Here is a 19,081-nt window from a genome sequence, read left to right on the forward strand (position 1 = left end):
TTATTGATCACTATACCCAACCATAATAGAATGTAAATTCTTCCTACATGCACACAGAATATTCTCCAATGTAATTTGTATTCTAGTTGTTAAAATAAGTCTCAATAAATTTAAAAGAACTCAAATTGGCCGGGTGCATTGGCTCACGCCTGTAATCTCAGCACTTTGGAAGGCAGAGGTGGGCAGATCACCTGAGGTCAGGAGTTCATGAGCAGCCTGACCAACATGGAGAAACCCCATCTCTACAAAAAGTACAAAATTAGCCAGGTGTGGTGGCACGTGCCTGTAATCCCAGCTACTCAGGAGGCTGAGGCAGGAGAATCGATTGAACCCGGGAGTCAGAGGTTGTGGGTGAGCCAAGATCATGCCATTGCACTCCAGCCTGGGCAACAAGAGCAAAACACCGTCTCGGAAAAAAAAAAAAAAACAAAAACAAAAACAAAAACAAAAAACAAAAAACCTCAAACCTCAAACCTCAAATTATACAAAATTACATTCTCTCATTACAACAAAATTAGAAATCAACAACAGAAAGATAGCTGAAAAATCCCCAACTATTTAGCAATTAAATAACCTACTTGTAAGTATCCCATGGGTCAAGAAATAATCAAAAGGATAATTAGAAAGTATTTTCAACTGACAGAAAATTTCAGCTCAACATATCAAAATGTGAGGATGCAACTGAAGCAGCACTTAAGGGAAAATTTACAGCACCAAACACCTATAATTAGGAAAGAAGAAAAGTCTCAAATCAAATGACCTCAGCTTCCACCACAGGACTAGAAGAGGAGTAAACTGAACCAAAGGTAAGCATAATGAAGGAAATAAATAACAATAGAAATTAACAAAATGGAACAGAGAAAAAGAACTGGGAAAAATCAGGAGAAGAGTAATAAAACTGATAAATCCCTAGGCAGACTGATCAGGAAAAAAGAAGGAAACACAAAATTACCAGTATCAGTAATTGAGGTAACATCACTATAGATCCTACAGGTATTAAAAGGATAACATGGAACACTATTAACATCTTTATGCCAATAAATTCAACAACTCAGAAAAAATTACCAATTCCTTTAAAGACAATAACTACCAAAGCTTACTCAATGATAAATAAGTCACATGAATACCCCTATATTTATTAAAGAATTGAATTTATAGTTTAAACCTTCCCACAAAGAAAATTCCAGACCTAGTTGGTGTCACTGTTGAATTCCTAACATTTTATGAAGAGATCCTACTAATTCTACACAAACTGTTTTAGAAAATTGAAGAGCACAGAGGAGATTAGCATTATCCAAATACTAAAACCAGACAGTAACATAACAAGGAAAAAAAGTCACACACAAATATCCCTTAGGAATGTAGATGCAAAAATTCCAAAACAAAATTTTGGCAAATCAAGTTTGACAATATATAAAGATAAGGCAATAACAGGGCCTTTGGGGATGTGATTGGGTAATGAGGGTGGAACCCTCATGAATGGGATTATTGCCCTTATTAAATAGACCCAAGAAAGCTCTTCATCCCTTCCGCTATGTGAGATCACAGTGAGAAGGCACCATCTATGAACCAGGAAACAAACCATCCCCAGACACTGAGTCTGCTGGTGCCCTTGGAGTTCCCGGACCTGAGAACTCTAAAAAATAAATTTCTGTTATTTATGTCTATGGCATTTTGTTATAGTAGCCTGAATGGACTACAATCTTAACAAAGATACAAAGGCAATGCAATGGAGAAATGACAATGTTTTCAACAAATGCTAAAGGAACAACTGGATGTTCAAAAGCAAAAAGTTTAAACATTCATCTCAACACATATCTCACATCTCATACAAAATTTATTTCAAATTGGATGTTATACCTAAATTCAAAATATAATACTATAAAACTTCCAGAGCACATAGGAGAAAAGCTGTGTGACCTTAAGTTTGGTGATGAGTTTTTAGGTATAACACCAAAAGCATGATTCACACGAGAAGAAACTAATAGGACTTATTGTAATTAAAAACTTTTGCTCTAAGAGAGACACTGTTAAGAGAATGAAAAGACATGCCAAAGACTGAAAGAATGGAAACCTGCCTGAGTGAGGAAAGGGTAGATCCTCTGAACACACCCTCACCTCTCAGTTCCTTTCCTCACCACTGGCTGCTGTTTCTCTTCTGTACTCCTTTGGGAGATGAGTGAATGACAAGGGGTAGTTCTTACTTACCCCAATCTCCAGTCCTGTCAGATGATTCAAACTCACCATCCTGAGGCTCTTGAGGTGAACCGCAACTCCCCTGGCCCAAGACAGATGTATTTGCACTCTAGGTAGCCACTTAGGGATAATCTAGCTGTTCACTTCAAGCTTCTTTCTGACAAGATCCCTTCATTTCTATAGCTGGTACTATTAAACAGGACCAAGAGCACCTCAAATTACCCTGTTGCAGGCTCACTCTCTCTTGTGTTCTCTACTGTATAGTCCCCTTTTGATAGAAAACAAAGATACATCTCTGTTTTAAAAATCCTGGGAGTGCTATAAATAATGCAGCAGCACTTTCCAGTATCAAAGAAGTCTGAAAGCCCTCCTCTAGTTCTCTAGGTTTCCTTGTTTGGATTCAGACCCCAGTCTACCATCCTGGTCAAGGTTCAGGCAACAATCCTTGTTGTCCCCCAAACACAGGGAACATTTCAAAGCTCACCAGGAGTACTCCCTTGAAGCTCCTTTCACTAGGCATTTGGTCAGAAAATAACACAACCTACCCACCCCAACCCCAAAGCATAGCAATGGCTCTCTCCAAAAAACACCTATCTTACTAACCTCTTCAAATCTCTCCTAGCCCTTCTTATACCTTTTATCTTGCTAAGTGACCCATGAGCCAAGAAATAGGTCCTATTTTACTCGGTTTGTAAATTCTTTATGAGGGAGAGAGAGATTGACTCTCATTGACTCTGGTATCTTGATATCTCATCTATTGGAGCCTCAGTCAAAAATAAAGCAGGGTGATAGCACCCTCCAGAAGGGCGAAAATGAAAAAGACAGAAGCGTCCAATGTTGGAGTGGATGACAGCAATTAAAACTCTCATACTCTTCCATAGGAGTTTAAAATGGTACAACCTCTAAAAAACCATCTGGCAGGATTCTCTAAAGCTGAATTACGTATATCCTATGAACCAGCAATTCCACTGCTAGGTTTACACCCTGAGAGAAATGTGTGTGTGCGCGTGTGTGCATGTGTGTGTGTATATATATATATACACACAGGTAGTACTACTACAAACATCTTTTGGTGAAAATATACATATATATACACATATTTGCCAAAAACTAGTTGGGAGGGGGGCAGGGAGGAGGGGTGGGAAGGACCCAATCCACAGTAAAATGGATACATAAGTTATGGCACATCCATGCAATGGCAGACAAAGGGCAACTACTCACAGCAGCAAGGATCGGTCTCATGACATAATACTGAATTTTGAAAAACAAACAAAAAATTCTATTCTGCATAATTCTACCTATATAAAATTTTTAAATAGACAAAACAACCTCAATTATTCTATTTAGAATACGGGATACTTAGCACTTTTTTTCCAAGTAATGGCCCCAGTGACAATTCAGAACGATAAAAGAGATCACCCTCAACATACTGCTATAAAAAGACATGAAAATCAAATATTATTGCCTGGAGATAGCCTCACCTTTGACATATTACCTTATACAGCTAAGTTTATTTTCTTAAATTGATATCATTTTGCTTTTATTACTGAAGAACAGACTACCTCGAGGAAAAGTTGTTTCATATTATGAATTATAGCTCAAAGTATACAATTATTATTACGAGCCACAAGAGGGCAGAAGTTCCAAGGAATGGAGTTATGAATATGAAATGAAGAAAATTACAGAAGAGCAATATAAATTATTGAGCTTGTGAACCACAGATTTTTTAACAGAACTTAAAAATTATTATTCCAAGGCTTTTAATTTGGAATTTTAGAACTAGAAAAACTCGAAAGATGTCTCTTTTACATAAGGAACTTCATGTATTTCATTTTCCTCCATATACAAATCATATGTGGACTTATATAAAATATATCCGTTCTACTTTAGTATGAAAATTCTGTATAAAATCATTTGCCATAGAACAATAACTCACATATGTATAGGTCCTTGTACTTTTTAAAATACTTTCATAAATGTAATATTTTATACTTTTTACTCTATTAAGCCCTCTGAAGTAGACATGTCAAAAATTATTAATTCCTTTTTATAGATGAAGAAATTGAGGTTTAGGAGAAGTGAGAAACTTGTCCTAATTAACACCACTAATAAGTAGAACAGGCAGAAGCTCATTCAACATATTTTCTATTATTTTGCACAGTCGTCTGTTAACCACACAAATATAACAATGGTATCCTTTAGTCACATATGAATTTAGAATATTATTTTAATAGAGCTCTGCTCTAACAGAATGTTAGTTTTAAACTTGTCAATAAGACCTTTCATAGATACTTGGCTAACGATGTTCTCTATTGAAGTACTGACACTTGATCATCTTTGTTATCATCTGATAGAAAAAATGGAAGTAGAAGTGAAGTTTAAAGTAAAATAAGCAGTATTTCCAGAGGACAATGATTAGGATAAAACAGAAAACAGACACATAATTCTAGGGAGCAGGTTTAACAGTTACCTCAAATACTGCTATAGTAGTTGTAAATATTTACCATAAGCTGTAAATATTCCTAAAGCCACTCAATTTTTATGTTACCAGGAAAATGAATTTATTAATATTGTTTTTTAGCCCTAATGTTTAATTATATTATTTTTGGTAAATAGCATATTATCTTATAGCTATAAAAACAGACTCAATATCTAATGCTTAAAAATGTATCCAATTAGAAAGGAAACTGCAACTTGAGGAACAGAACATATAACATCCACAAAAAAAATAGTATGTAATGAAACAAACGAATGGAAGAAAATTTGCTTAGTGTTATAAATAATCAGAGAGAAGTCAAAAACTTATTTCCTTGGACTAAAATATCCCATTCAACTACAAAAGCCAATTGAAGCTATTTCTAGGTTTTAAATTTTTCTGCGTCTTCATAAGGGTCTAATTTCTCTACTCTCAGATATCTGGTGTATTAAATAACTCTTCTGCTCCAGTTATTTCCACCTTACCACGTACTGCCAGCAAAGCAGAAGCTAGAGACAGTTGCATTAGTACAACCCTGGGTTTCTTCCTTTCATTCATTCATTTTATGAACATTTGTTGGGCATATGAGCTAAGCACAGTAAAAGGCAGCTCATCAAAAAATAAATGAATTATTCCCTCATGGCAGAAATAAATGTTAAACAAAAGATGTATTATTACTAAAGAAATAACTGAGACTGAAAAAAAGATGTAGTATTACCAACTGTGGTGATAAAAATGAAAAGTTTCAGGTGCAATGAGGACCATAAGATGACAAAAGAATATCCAACTTATGTTGTCATTCACAAAAACTTTTAAGGAGGTGACATTCAACCTGAGATCCAAAGGTGGGCAATCGAGAAACACCTCCAAGAAGGAGAATGGTGTTATCTACTGCCTGGGTAAAGAGTGCCTGGCTTGTTCAAATAACTGAAACTTTTAAAAATACCCACGACTAGAACACACACTGTAGAAGAAATAAGGTATAAAAGTCAAGGTGTAGAGAATATACATTTATATAGTATTATTAATAAGGGGGAATTTTAAAAATATTGCCAAGCCCCTTCTCTAAAGAGCAAAATCAGACAGGACGCTGGATTGAGGGATTAAAGAACAGCTCAACTCTGAGTTCACAAATTCCCAAACCACAAGAAAACCAGATTACACAGTACTTTCTCTCTTTATCTCACATGAATGAGGATCAAATGAAATAATATACTAAAACTGCATAATTCACAAAGCAGTATGTACATTTTAATTGTTAATATAAAAGCATTTCTAATTTCATTTCAGCCTTCTTATTCCAAATATAAAGTGGTATTCATCTTTCAAAATTCTCTACTGCAAATTTCCAAGACATCTCCCTAAAATACTAATACCTTCCTTTTGTCTGCAGTAAATCTGTTTTTCTTATTAATGAAAAATTTAAAAATATTTTTTGCAAAGCCTGTGTCAAACTTACATTCTAATGCATTATAAAGAAATTCAAAATCTTCATTTGTTTTAGGATTATGCCTCCGGTGATAGTCCAATTTTATCCATTCTTCTTTTTCGCTTATCTTCCTTAGTTCTTGCTGTGTTTCCCATTCCAATCTTAAGCTTTTCTGTCTTCTTAAATTCTCTACGAAGATTTTAGCATGCCATTGCCTGTAGTAAGTCTGTATCACTATCACCTATAGTTAAATTAAAAGGAAATAGAAAGTGCCTATCATCAACTTTTTGATCAGACAATAAAGGCAACGATGATTATTTCAATTCCAATTCCACAACAAAATAACTGAGTCTAGTTTTAGCTCTAAATACATATTTTCACAAACACTAACATAAAAAACATGTATAATGCATGTGACTGCTATTTGACTTTGATATGTCGCAAATACACCTTCACAGAAGGATGTTTGTACAATCCTTAACAGAATAGATTCTGGAGTAAAACTTAGTTTGAATCCTCCTTCTGCTACTCACTAGTTGTTTGATTTCGATAAGTTACTTGCCATCTCTATGCTTTAGTACCCTCATGTGTAAAACAGTGATAATAAGAGTATACATATAAAGTGCTTAACCCAAGCCTGGTACATCATGAGTCCTCAATAAATACTATTATTGCTATAAATATTAATTATCTCCATCTTATCTTAAATGCCACTAGCTTAGGCTCATGTTTATAACAAAACTGTGTTTTCCTAAATACACATCAGGTAGGTATGTGTGGAAACCACCGAAGGCAGGTTAGATAAAATGGAGACTGAAGCAAACATTTATTAACTTGTATGAAACATGAATATGTTTGAAAGTACAGCATAGTACTAAACCCGCAAAAAGTTTATGATATAGCTGAGAGAATTTATCATTTTTTTCTGAGAGTTTATAATTTTATTTATTAAACTCATAAATAAAAATAAAATGTGAAGAGGCCAGATCAAGACTGATGATAGAGCTTATGCTGATGCATCCCTTCCTCTCATCCTAATGCCTAATAATTGTAGAAAAACTATGTAAAGCAGATATCGACAAAGATACTAGATCAAACTGAAGGGATCCCCCAAAAGAATAGAAACTTTGAAGAATCCCTTCAACAAAAGAGGCCAGCAGAATTAATTGAAGAAAGAGTCTGTAACCTAATCATACACTGGAGAAGCAAGTCAGAAAATGCAGAAGGGGCTCTAGGACTGCTCTAAGCCCAAAACTGATGGATGGTCTGAGCAGAATGGCCACTAACCAGGTGATTTTAAAAACTGCAAAAGGGATAGGTTCCTCTAAAATAATTAGGCAAGGAGCAACAGAGATATTTGTCCCTAGGCAAGAGTGGTGAGTGTCCCAGAAGGTGACACCCAGGATGAAAAAAAAGTCCCCTATTCAGAAAACTAGGTTTCTCCCATAATCAAGCTTTACATTTCCCCTAAAATCATGGGGTCAGACTGGGTGAACCAATATGCTATTGGCACATTGGACATTAAGAATCTCAAACACATCAGCAGCATCTAGAAAACTATTAGCAATGCAAATTTTCAGGCCCCACCCCAGAGCTATTGATCGGAAACTCCTGGGGAAGCACAGCATTCTATATATTCATGAGCCCTCCAGATGATGCTTATAGTAAAGTTTTAGAACTACTAGAGTAAACCAAAACAAAACAAAATACAAGAGCAGACTAGATACAGTTAATATTTTCACAGAGAAAGGAAAGGCTATCAGTATAAAATAATATAATGAACCAAGAAAAAAGACTGGTAAAAATTTTATTTTTGAAATTTAAAAAATTAATAGAATACGGATTAGCCTGAGTGCTACTAAACTTGTTCAACTTATTTAAAACACCAAAACACAGTTGTTTAAACAACACAGAAGTTTTTCCCCTTTCACCTGACAATCCAGGGATTAACAAAGCAGTTCAGGGCTCATAGAAAAGCTCTGTCATATTTAACAAATGGCTTCCTACTTATATGTCCCAGATGACTGGTCCATTTACCATCTTCCAACCAGTAAATAGAGGAAAAAGGAACAAAGAGCATTTTAAGAATGATAACTGTAAGTGGCCCACATTGTCCCTCACAACTCGCTGTCCAGATCTTAGTTATACGGCCTCACTGATACACAAGGGAGGTGATGAAATGTGGTCATCAGTGGAACAGCCACATGCTCAGATAAAGCTTTACTACAATAGGAGAAGGGAAAAAATGGGTATTGACAGAGAACTAGTAGTTTCTTGTAAGCTGATCTGCAGAATGTGTAGAACATAAGAAGTAATAAGTAGGTAAGAAAATTAGGTGAGAAAATCTTTTAGCATGCAGGACAAAGGCTCATAAAAATTTAAATGAATGAATGAAAAATAAGAGACATGAAAGATAAATCCCAGCATTCCAAAATGTTTCTTTTTTTTTTTTTTCTTTTTAGGCGAAGTCGCACTGTCACCCAGGCTAGAGTGCAGTGGTGTGATCTCAGCTCACTGCAGCCTCCACCTCCTGAGTTCAAGTGATTCTCATGCTTCCCCTCCTGAGCAGTTGGGACCATAGGCACGTGCCACTATGCCTGGCTAATTCTTGTATTTTTAGTAGAGACAGGGTTTCACCAAGTTGCCGAGCTTGGTCTCCAACTCCTGGCCTCAAGTGATCTGCCCACTTCAGCCTCCCAAAGTACTGGGATTACAAGCATGTGCCTCGGCATCTGGCCTCATTCCAAAATATTTCTGAGATAAGTTTCAGATAAAATAAGGAAAGTTAATTACAGAAATTCATAAAAACATAATAGAGGAATATTTCCCACAGCAAGACATGGACTCTCGGAAAGGGTACATCACCAAGTCTCAAGCATCTTACAATAAGATTACTAAATACCAAGGATAAAGTGAAAATCCTGACAGCTTCTAGAAAGAGGAAACAAAGAAAGGAGGGGGCAAGAAATGAAGAAAAGCCTAGTAAGGTTCTTGACTTATTCATGGAAACGATATATAGCCTGATTAGATATGCACTTGGTATAAAAAATTAGTTATGTTAAAAAATGTATATGAGTAACTGTCAGAGGCATGTGAACCAGAGCAACTCCATCTTGAATAGGAGCTGGGTGAAATGCGGCTGAAACTTACTGGGCTGCATTCCCAGACGGCTAGGCATTGTAAGCCACAGGATGAGATAAGAGGTCAGTACAAGATACAGGTCATAAAGACCTTGCTAATAAAACAGGTTGCAGTAAAGAAGCCAGCTAAATCCCACCAAAACCAACATGGCGACAAGAGTGACCACTGGTCATCCTCACTGCTACACTCCCACCAGCGCCAAGACAGTTTACAAATGCCATGGCAATATCAGGAAGTTACCCTATATGGTCTAAAAAGGGGAGGCATGAATAATCCACCCCTTGTTTAGCATATCATCAAGAAATAACCATAAAAATGGGCAACCAGCACAGGGCAATCCTCAGGTCTGCTCTGTCTGTGGAGTAGCCATTCTTTCGTTCCTTTATTTTCTTAATAAACTTGCTTTTACTTTATTCTATGGACTTGCCCTGAATTAGTTCTTGTGGGAGACCAAGAACCCTCTCTTGGGGTCTGGATCAGGACCGCTTTTTTGTAACATAACCACTAGAAAAAATAAAATATTTATTTTTGAACTATGAAAGAACAAAAAAAGAAACATTTATTCAAACCAACAAAAAGAAAAGGCTAAAAAAAGCATAAACAATGAGAATAATTAGTAAATAAAACAAAATGAAATAACAAGAATGAGTCCAAAAATATCAGTAGTCACACATAATATCATCTTTCTTGAAACAAGAAAGATTTAAAATAGTAAGCAGTGAACTCAAAACCTATTAAAAAATAAAATAAACATGACCCAAGTAGAAAGGAATCAAGGTTAAACGAACTTATTAAACGGAAATGTACTCCCTATAATGGCTTTTAACAAATTCCTCTGTTTACAGGTCACACCTCACTTCCACCTCCCACAGAACCTCCAATTCACCTTTCAACACTCTATGGGGCAAATCTATTTGGTTCTTGATGCCATCCTCATTGGCAGCATTTAGATTTTCACTTCCCTGCTCTAGTAAGTCAAGTTAACACTTTTCCATCTGCTTTAAAACTTCAAAAAAAAAAACACAACTCACATTTACTCTTCTCATGTATTCTTTGTCCTTGTATATTTATACTTTTATTCTTTCAATATCATTTTTTGGAGTTTGGAAAATGACAGTAATTTCCATTTCCTTACCTAATATCCATTTTGCCCTACTTTCTCTTACTAAGTCTCAATCTCATTGAGGAGCAATGATATGCTACTTTAAAAATTCATTTATCACACATTTTTGCAGTAGGGATAGTCACATGACATAGTTCAAGCCAATGGGATGCAAGTAGAAATCACTGGGTGGGGCTTTCCAGGGAAATCCTTGAAGGTGGCATTCATGGAACATGCTGCCTTGACTTTTTCCTTCTTCTCACATGGAATGCAGGCATGATGAAAATTAGTCAACCATTTTATCTTCATACAGTAACAAGCTCATGATGAGCTTAATGGAGTAGAAAGATGAAAGGAGTTTATGATTCTGATGACATCATAGAGTCACCACCCATGCCCAGTATAGTAAGAAAGTAAAAATCAATTAAGACTGAGAAAGTAAAAAATTGTCAGGCTGGAATAACAGGCACTAATCAGGTCAGCTACAAAATTAACAAAAACAGTATTTCTCCCAAGGACACTCTACAACTATAAAATATTTCAACAATCCTCTTCTTTTAGTGACTGCTATTTTCTTAATCACTGAGAAACTTTGTTCTCTAAATTCATAAACTATCAGAAACTTTCCTGTTTGAAATTAGATCAGTAAGAAACAAACATTCCACTCTTGCCTAGAGGCTGCACATCACTTTGACAGAGAGAAGAAGCCTCAATTTACAACCAAGGTACTGAACTTCAGAGAACTTCAAAGAAACATTTCCCATCTCTTTTAACTTTGTTTCCAAAGGAACGTGACCTTGGTCTACTTCACAGTCCAGACCTAATGTTGGCCAATTTATACACACCCTTGTTTTGCATTGAGACAATCAGAACACTGCTTCCCCTAAATCCCACTCAAACTTCACTCTTCCCCAAATTATATAATAACTCCATATATTCCTTTATTTGGTGAAATTTAGTTTGGACTGAAAAAGTAAAAAATTATCAGGCTGGAATAACTGGCACTGATAAAGCCTGCTATAAAGTTAGCCCCATGGTTCCCCTGGTATACTGTCTCCTTCAGGGCAATTAACTCAACAGACTTAACTTTTTTTCACTACAAGTTTGTCTCTAAAGGTCTTGGGCTGAATAGCCTAGCTCCAGATTTCTTGTCATTTGAAAAGCAAAATCTCTTAAAGTCACTGCTTTCAGGTCATTTTTACTCACAGTAAATTGATGGTAGGAAGTAGACCAAATAGGTTGAAAGTAAAAGAATGAAAAATGAGAGACCATGCAAAAAAATAAAACAGAGTTGGACAGAGTTGGAGTGGCTATGTTAATATCAGAGAAAATTGACTACTGTCCTATTTGGTTTCAATTAGTCTCGAAAGTTAGGCCAAGGGACAGCAGTGTTGAGAAGGCTAATAATGGCCAAAGGCAATACACAAAGAAGCTGGGCTTCCCTAAGAGAAAAGGAAGGATTAGGAGCATTTAGGATTCTGGTTCTTTACATGGGGGAATACTGGAGATAAAGACTGCTTTGTTAGCAGTGAAATATGACCCATACTCATGAGCATTCTTTCTCAAGCAAATGTGGCTTGGAGAAACAGACACACTAGGAACAACTGGCTTATATATCAAATTTTTAGTATTCATCCACAATAAAAGTTATCTCACCGCCTTTAGTCTTTGAGCATGGTATTCTGCTGCTGAAAAATACTTTCCTGGTGTTACCAGTTTATCAGTCATATTCGATACATATACACCAATATTAGTCATCTGTGTGGATGTTGTATTTGTAGTTTGTTGGAGATTTTTTTTCTGAAAAACTGTCTAAAAGAAAACATTAAAAATTTAAATAAGTATCCCCTATATACATACATAAGGGAGTTTTTCTACATATGTAAGTTAATTTTCTTTTATTAATTGACATATAATTACTTAAGAGAAATTTGAGAGAGTCATACAGTACAATTATTGAGTCTATACCTTCAAAAACCTAAAGGGAAAAATAAAAACATTACCTGCGTATCCCTACAAAATATACTGAGTCTTTCGGGAATCCTTTTAGGTACAGTTTGTGTTCCAGCATTGTGATACTCTACTCCTGTTATTTTATGTCTGAATCCACCAAGAAATGGTTTGTGAAAGTCAGATTTGACAATCTCAACAGGTACCTGCTGGTATTGATCAAGGCCTGAGAGATAACACCAAGATTCAATGAAAGCTCAACCAAGAAGGGACTCAAAAATACTTTAAAAGACATCAAATAACGAACCAGTTTGGACAGTGACGGTTATGATTTGAGAGACATCAGTTAATCCATCTATTCTTTTGACTGGATACAGATCTGGATTTGTAGAAAAGATTTCCACTTGTACAATTTCCTGTGGCTTAACTCCATGTTGTACTAGAGTCTCATTATTTTTAAGAATTTTTCCTAAAAATTGAAATAAAATTTTTAAAAGTGTTATGACAAAGAAATGGCTATTCATTGATTTTATTTTTTGTTTTAATTGACAAATAAAAATTGTATATATTGTGTACAACATGTTTTGAACTACGTATACATTGTGAAGTAGCTTAATACAGCTACTAACATGTCCATTACCTCATATACTTATCATTTTGTGGTAAGAACACTTAATATCTATTTTCTTAGCAATTTTCAAATATGTAATATATTAACTATAGTCACCATTTCTAGAAATGGCTAATTACACATTCTCATTTTAAGGAGATGGAAAATATCAAAGGTGAACTTTGAAACTTTGAACACATATCATTTAATTATTAAATATAGTATTAATATATTTACTCATAGGAACACATATCATTTAATTATTAAATATAGTATTAATAGTTTCTACCTCTTGCTTTGATGTTAGTACAAAAAACTCCATAATAGGAAGAGTTTTAGTGGCATTCTTGAGCAGGAATTCGGCATTATAAATAACACTACATTACTCTCAGTTCATCAGGAATATATAAATACATAATAACCATGAAACTCCGTAAACATTTAAAAAATAAAGACATTCTATGGTATGAGCAGAATAATATGCTAAACATTCATTCTATTAAAAAAACGCAATGTGTTAACTGTAAGTACAGGACATACCCATATCAAGAGGAAGGATAATTATTTTAATACCCATCCTACCCCCCATATTAGTTCTTCCTCACATTGCTATAAAAAACTACCTGAGACTGCATAATTTATAAAGAAAAGACATTTAGGCCACGCATGGTTGTTCATGCTTGTAATACCAGCACTTTGGGAGGCCAAGGTGGGCAGATCACTATGGCCAGGAGTTCATGACCAGCCTGTCCAACATGGGAAAAACCAGTCTCTACTAAAAATACAAAACTGAGCCAGGCCGTGGTGGCATATGCCTGTAATCCCAGCTACTCAGGAGGCTAAGGCAAGAGAATTACTTAAACCCAGGAGGAAGAGGTTGCAGTGAGCCAAGATCATGCCCTGAACTCAAGCCTGAGAGACAGAGCAAAACTCTGTCTCGAAAAAAATAATAAAAGAGGTTTAATTGGCTCACCATTCCACAGGCTGTATGTGAGCATGGCTGGGGAGGCCTCAGGAAAATGTGGCAGAAGGTGAAGAGGAAGAAGGCACATCTTACGTGGCCAGAGGAGGAGAAAGAGTGAAGGAGGAGGTGCTACACGCTTTTAAACAATCAGATATGAGAACTCACTCACTATCAAGAAGACGGCAAGGGGGAAATCCGCACTCACGATCCATTCACCTCCCACCAGACCTCTCCTCCAACACTGAGGATTACAATTTGACAAGAGATTTGGGAAAGGACTCAAATCCAAGCCATATCATTCTGCTCCTGGCTCCTCTCAAATCTCATGTCTTCACATTGCAAAATACAATCATTCCTTCTCAACAGTCCCCCAAGTATTAACTCATTTCAGCAATAACTCTAAAGTCCACAGACCAAAGTCTCATCTGAGATAAGGCAAGTCCCTTCCACCTATGAGCCTATAAAATCAAAAACAAGTTAGTTATTTCCAAGATACAATGGAGATATAGGCATTGGGTAAATATACCCATTCCAAAATGGAGAAATCAGCCAAAAGAAAGGGGCTACACATCCCATGCAAGTTCAAAACCCAGCAGGGCAGTTATTGAATCTTAAAGCTTTCAATAATCTCCTTTGATTCCATGTTTCACATACAGGCCACACTGATGCAAGGGGTGGGTTCCCAAGGCTTTGGGAAGCTCTGACCCTGTGGCTCCGCAGGGCTCAGCTCGCATGACTGCTCTCAAGAGCTGGCACTGAGCGCCTGCAGCTTTGCCAGGTGCACAGTACAAGCTGCTAATGGATCTACCATTCTGGAGTCTGGAAGACTCCACAGGCACAGCTCCACTAGGCAGTGCCACAGTGAGCAGTCTGTGTGGGGTCTCCAATCACATATTTCCCCTCTGCACCACCCTAGCAGAGGTTCTCCATGAGGGCTCTGCTCCTGCAGCCAACTTCTGCCTGGACATCCAGGCATTTCCATACATCCTCTGAAATCTAGGCAGAGGCTCCCAAGCCTCAATTCTTGCCCTCTGTGCACCCATACGCTTAATACCACATGGAAGCCACCAAGGCTTATGGCTTCCACCCTCTGGAGCAATGGCCTGAGACATATCTGGAGCCCTTTTAGCCAGAGCAGGAGCTGGAGCAGCTGGGATGCAGGCAGAAGTGTCCCAAACGGCCCTGGGCCTAGCCCACAAAACCACTTTTCCCTCCTGGGCCTCCAGGCCTGTGACAAGAGGGGCTGCCATGAAGGTCTCTGAAATGACTTTGAGCCATTTTCCCCATTATCTTGGCCATTAATATTTAGCTCCTTTTTATTACATAAATTTTGCAGCCTGCTTTAATTCCTCCCTTGAAATAGGGTTTTTCTTTTCTACCAAATGATCAGGCTACACATTTTCTAAACTTATGCTCTGCTTCCTTTTTAAATATAAGTTCCAGTTTCAGATCATCTCCTTGCTCACACATATGACCATATACTGTTAGAACCAGCTAGGCCACATCTTGAATGCTTTGCTGTTCAGAAATTTTTTCCACCAGATACCCTAAATCACCAATTTCAAGTTCAAAGTTCCACAGATCCCTAGAGCAAGGACAGAGTGCTGCCGGTGTCTTTGCTAAAGCATAGCACATGTGACCTTTACTCCAGTTCCCAATGAGTTCCTCATTTCCATCTGAGACTACCTCAGCCTTGACTCTACTATCCATACCACTATCAGCATTTTGGTCACAACAATTTAACAAGTCTGTAGGAAGTTCCAAACTTTCCCTCATCTTCCTGTCTTCTTCAAAGGCCTCCAAACACCTGCCCATTACCCAGTTCCAAAGCTGCTTCCATATTTTCAGATGACTTCACAGCAATGCCAAACTTCTTGGTACCAACTTTCTGTATTAGTCGGTTCTCACATTGCTATAAAGAACTACTTAAGATTGGGTAATTTTTAAAGAAAAAGATTTAATTGGCTCACGGTTCCATGGGCTGTACAGGAAGCATGGTTGGGGAGGCCTCAGGAAACTTACAATCATGGCAAAAGGTGAAGAAGGAGGCACGTTTTACATGGCTGGAGCAGGGGGAAGAGAGCAAAGGGGTAGGTGCTGAACACTTTTAAACAACCAGATCTCATGATAACTCACTATCACAAGAACAAGGGGGAAATCTGCCCCCATGATCCAATCACCACCCACAAGGCCCCTCCTCCAACACTGGGGAATACAATTCAACATGAGATTTGGGTGGGGACACAAATCCAAACCATATTACCCCCAGTACAGAGAAGCATATATGCAGAATCCCTTACTTTCTCTCTTTTCATAATCAGAAACTCATATAAATTAATTAATGCCACGGTAGAGGTAAGCCGCAGTTTTGTGCTAGAAAAGGTATACATTGCTTAATTTTTATGATGCTATTGTTTTAACTTCTACTCACTCCTCCCCCATCTGCCCAGCCACTGGTGTATTCAGCAAATTGACTAATTTTCTTTCTCTATTTTAAGGTATACAAAAATGTAACTATGTGACTGGCTGCTGTTTTGTGTCATGGAAACTTTATTGATGGAATCTATATTAATCTTCAAATTTATGGCCCTTCTAAATTGCAGTTAGGAATGTGAACACTGCAAAAGGTTTACTTATTCTTAGAAATCCATCAGACACCACTACGTTCTCCAACTTACAATGATAATGGCTCAACTTACAATTTTCTGACTTTATGATGATGCAAAAGCCACACACATTTAGTAGAAACCATACTTCGAGCACCCAATCATTCTGTTTTTCACTTTCAGTGCAGTATGCAATAAATTACATGAGATATTCAACACTTATAAAAGAGTCCTTGTATTAAATGAATTTGCCCAACTGTAGGCTAATGTAACTATTCTGAGCACATTTAAGGTAGGCTAGGCTAAGCTATGAAGTTTGGTAGGTTAGGCTTACTAAATGCATCTTTGACATATGATGTTCTCAATTTATGACAGGTTTACTGGGACATAACCCAATCATAAATTGAGGAGCATCTGTAGTCTATTTTGGCTATGTTCAAGAAAGCACATTCTAAGATCTTTGAGTTTCTACTTCACACCCTAAATTGTTCAGTTAAAAAATTAACATGAGGGCCAGGTGCGATGCTCACACCTGTAATCCCAGCATTTTGCAAGGCGGGTGGATCACGAGGTCAGGAGTTTGAGACCAGCCTGGCCAATATTGTGAAACCCTGTCTCTACTAAAAATGTAAAAATTAGCTGGGTGTGGTGGCACATGCCTGTAGTCCCAGCTGCTTGGGAGGCTAAGGCAGGAGAATCACTTGAACCTGGGAGGCAGAGGTTGCAGTGAGAGAGATCGCGACACTGACTCCAGCCTGGACAACAGAGTGAGACTCCATCTCAAAAAAAAAAAAAAAAAAATTAACATGAATGTCATATGGACTTTATGATAGGTTGGATAATTGCCCCAAGTATGTCTAATCTCCCGGACCTATGAATATTACCTTATATGAATATTACCTTATATGGCAAAAGTGGCTTTGCGGATTTGATTGAGAATTTTGAGTTGGAAAGATTTTCCTGGATTATCTGGTTGGGCCGTAAATGTAATCACAAGTCCCCTTATTAGAGGAAGGAAGAGGAAGATTTGATGACAGAGGAGAATGCCATATGACAGAAGCAGAGAGATTTGAAGATGCTACAGCTCTGGCTTTTAAAACGGAGGAAGGGGCTAATAAGCCAAGAAATACAAGGAATGCAATTCTAAAAGCTGGAAGGGCAAGGAATCAGATTCTCTTCTGGGTGTCTACAGCAGCCCTGTAGACACCTTGAATTTATCTCAATGAAATTAATTTTGGATTTTTGCCTCCAGAACTATAAGCAAAATATATGTGCTGCTTTAAGCCACTAAGTTTGTGACTGTTAGAACAGCCATAGGAAACCAATACAGGGTCCCCAGAGCCCCCTTTATTTCTCTACTTATTTCTGTAATGGGCTTAATCCCACCAAACTGGAGCTCAAGTTCTAGTACTAGCAGAAAGCACTTTAGAGGATGCCTGGCATAGAGTCAAGCTCTTTTGTAATTGCTGCTGGCATAAGCCTGTTACCCAGTGATGATGCCTGGTACTTAAAGAAGAAAGGTCATGAGGTATAAAGAACAGAGAAATCCTTAAGTACCTCTAGCTGATTACTACAATCTCAAAGAGCCCTCTCATCCAGTTTTGAACTTCACCTTATAGTTAATGTGCAGCAGTTTCAAATTCCCTCTGGAATCATACCTACATTTAAGTTCAGACTCTGCCACTTACAAGTTTTGTGACTTTGCACATGTTTCTTGAGTTTTGGGTTTCCTTCTCCCAAAAAAAGAGTTACTAGTAATTCCTACATCAAAAGGCTGCTATGTGGATTAAATTATAATGTAGGCAAAACATTTTTTGGAAGTACTAGCACACAGTATATGGTCAATAAATTAATCACCAACACCAACAATATGGTCATAATCATTATTACTAATAATTATTTAAATTTTAGCTTTTGTATAGCAAATCAAGTTTTAATAATCACTTATCTGAACACATGAACATCTTACTTTTGGAGTACATTTACTATAATAGATTTTTTAAAATAATTTGGAAATTAAATTGTTTTTCTCTGGAAACTTTCTGTGGCATCATTATAAGTCAATATCAAAACTGTTTAAAATATTAGGATCTGTTCAGACATATTCTATAAAAACACATATTTAGGTATGTTAGTCTGATAAACTGTAATAGTTAATAAAGACTATGTCCTCTCATAACACAAGATTAATATAACTTCAGTGTGCTGTTCAATGTCATCCACAAAATATAAATATACCTATCATCATGGAAATGTGAATTGACCTTAATGTACAGAATACTCATAAATCATTTTCAGTCCTCTTCCTGTTCTACACATTCTCTTTCATCATCCATTTTTTCAATCTCATCTCCTCCTGCTACCCATATATAATCTACTTCCAGCCACTCAACACTTCTTACCACTTCCTGAAACTTCCACATTTTCTCACCTCTTTGTGACTTGGCACAATTATTATCACTTTTATTAAACGAAACTTTCTAGAATCTACCAAGTTCCTTCCCCTGTTCCCACAGCTTTTTGTGCATATTTCCATGGAAGCATTTACACATTACATGGTAGCTACTGCATACATCTTCCTCCTTACTAATCTGTAAACAATTTCAG

General features: G+C 36.9%; 1 protein-coding gene across 4 annotated transcripts in view; it reads right to left on the minus strand.

Annotated features, from left to right (window-relative positions):
* The window catches only part of IQUB (IQ motif and ubiquitin domain containing), a 73,192-nt gene that overhangs the window by 38,029 nt on the left and 16,082 nt on the right, over positions 1-19,081 (minus strand). For all 4 annotated transcript variants that reach the window (XM_054496712.2, XM_054496711.2, XM_054496713.1 and 1 more), the window contains 4 exons: positions 12,602-12,763; positions 12,348-12,520; positions 12,001-12,156; positions 6,132-6,342 (listed from right to left, as the gene is read on the minus strand). In XM_054496712.2, coding sequence (XP_054352687.1) covers positions 6,132-6,342; positions 12,001-12,156; positions 12,348-12,520; positions 12,602-12,763 — 702 coding nt within the window. The remainder of the gene's footprint in view (positions 1-6,131; positions 6,343-12,000; positions 12,157-12,347; positions 12,521-12,601; positions 12,764-19,081) is intronic.

Source organism: Pongo pygmaeus, chromosome 6 (assembly GCF_028885625.2).
Source record: "Pongo pygmaeus isolate AG05252 chromosome 6, NHGRI_mPonPyg2-v2.0_pri, whole genome shotgun sequence".
Classification (NCBI taxonomy): domain Eukaryota; kingdom Metazoa; phylum Chordata; class Mammalia; order Primates; family Hominidae; genus Pongo; species Pongo pygmaeus.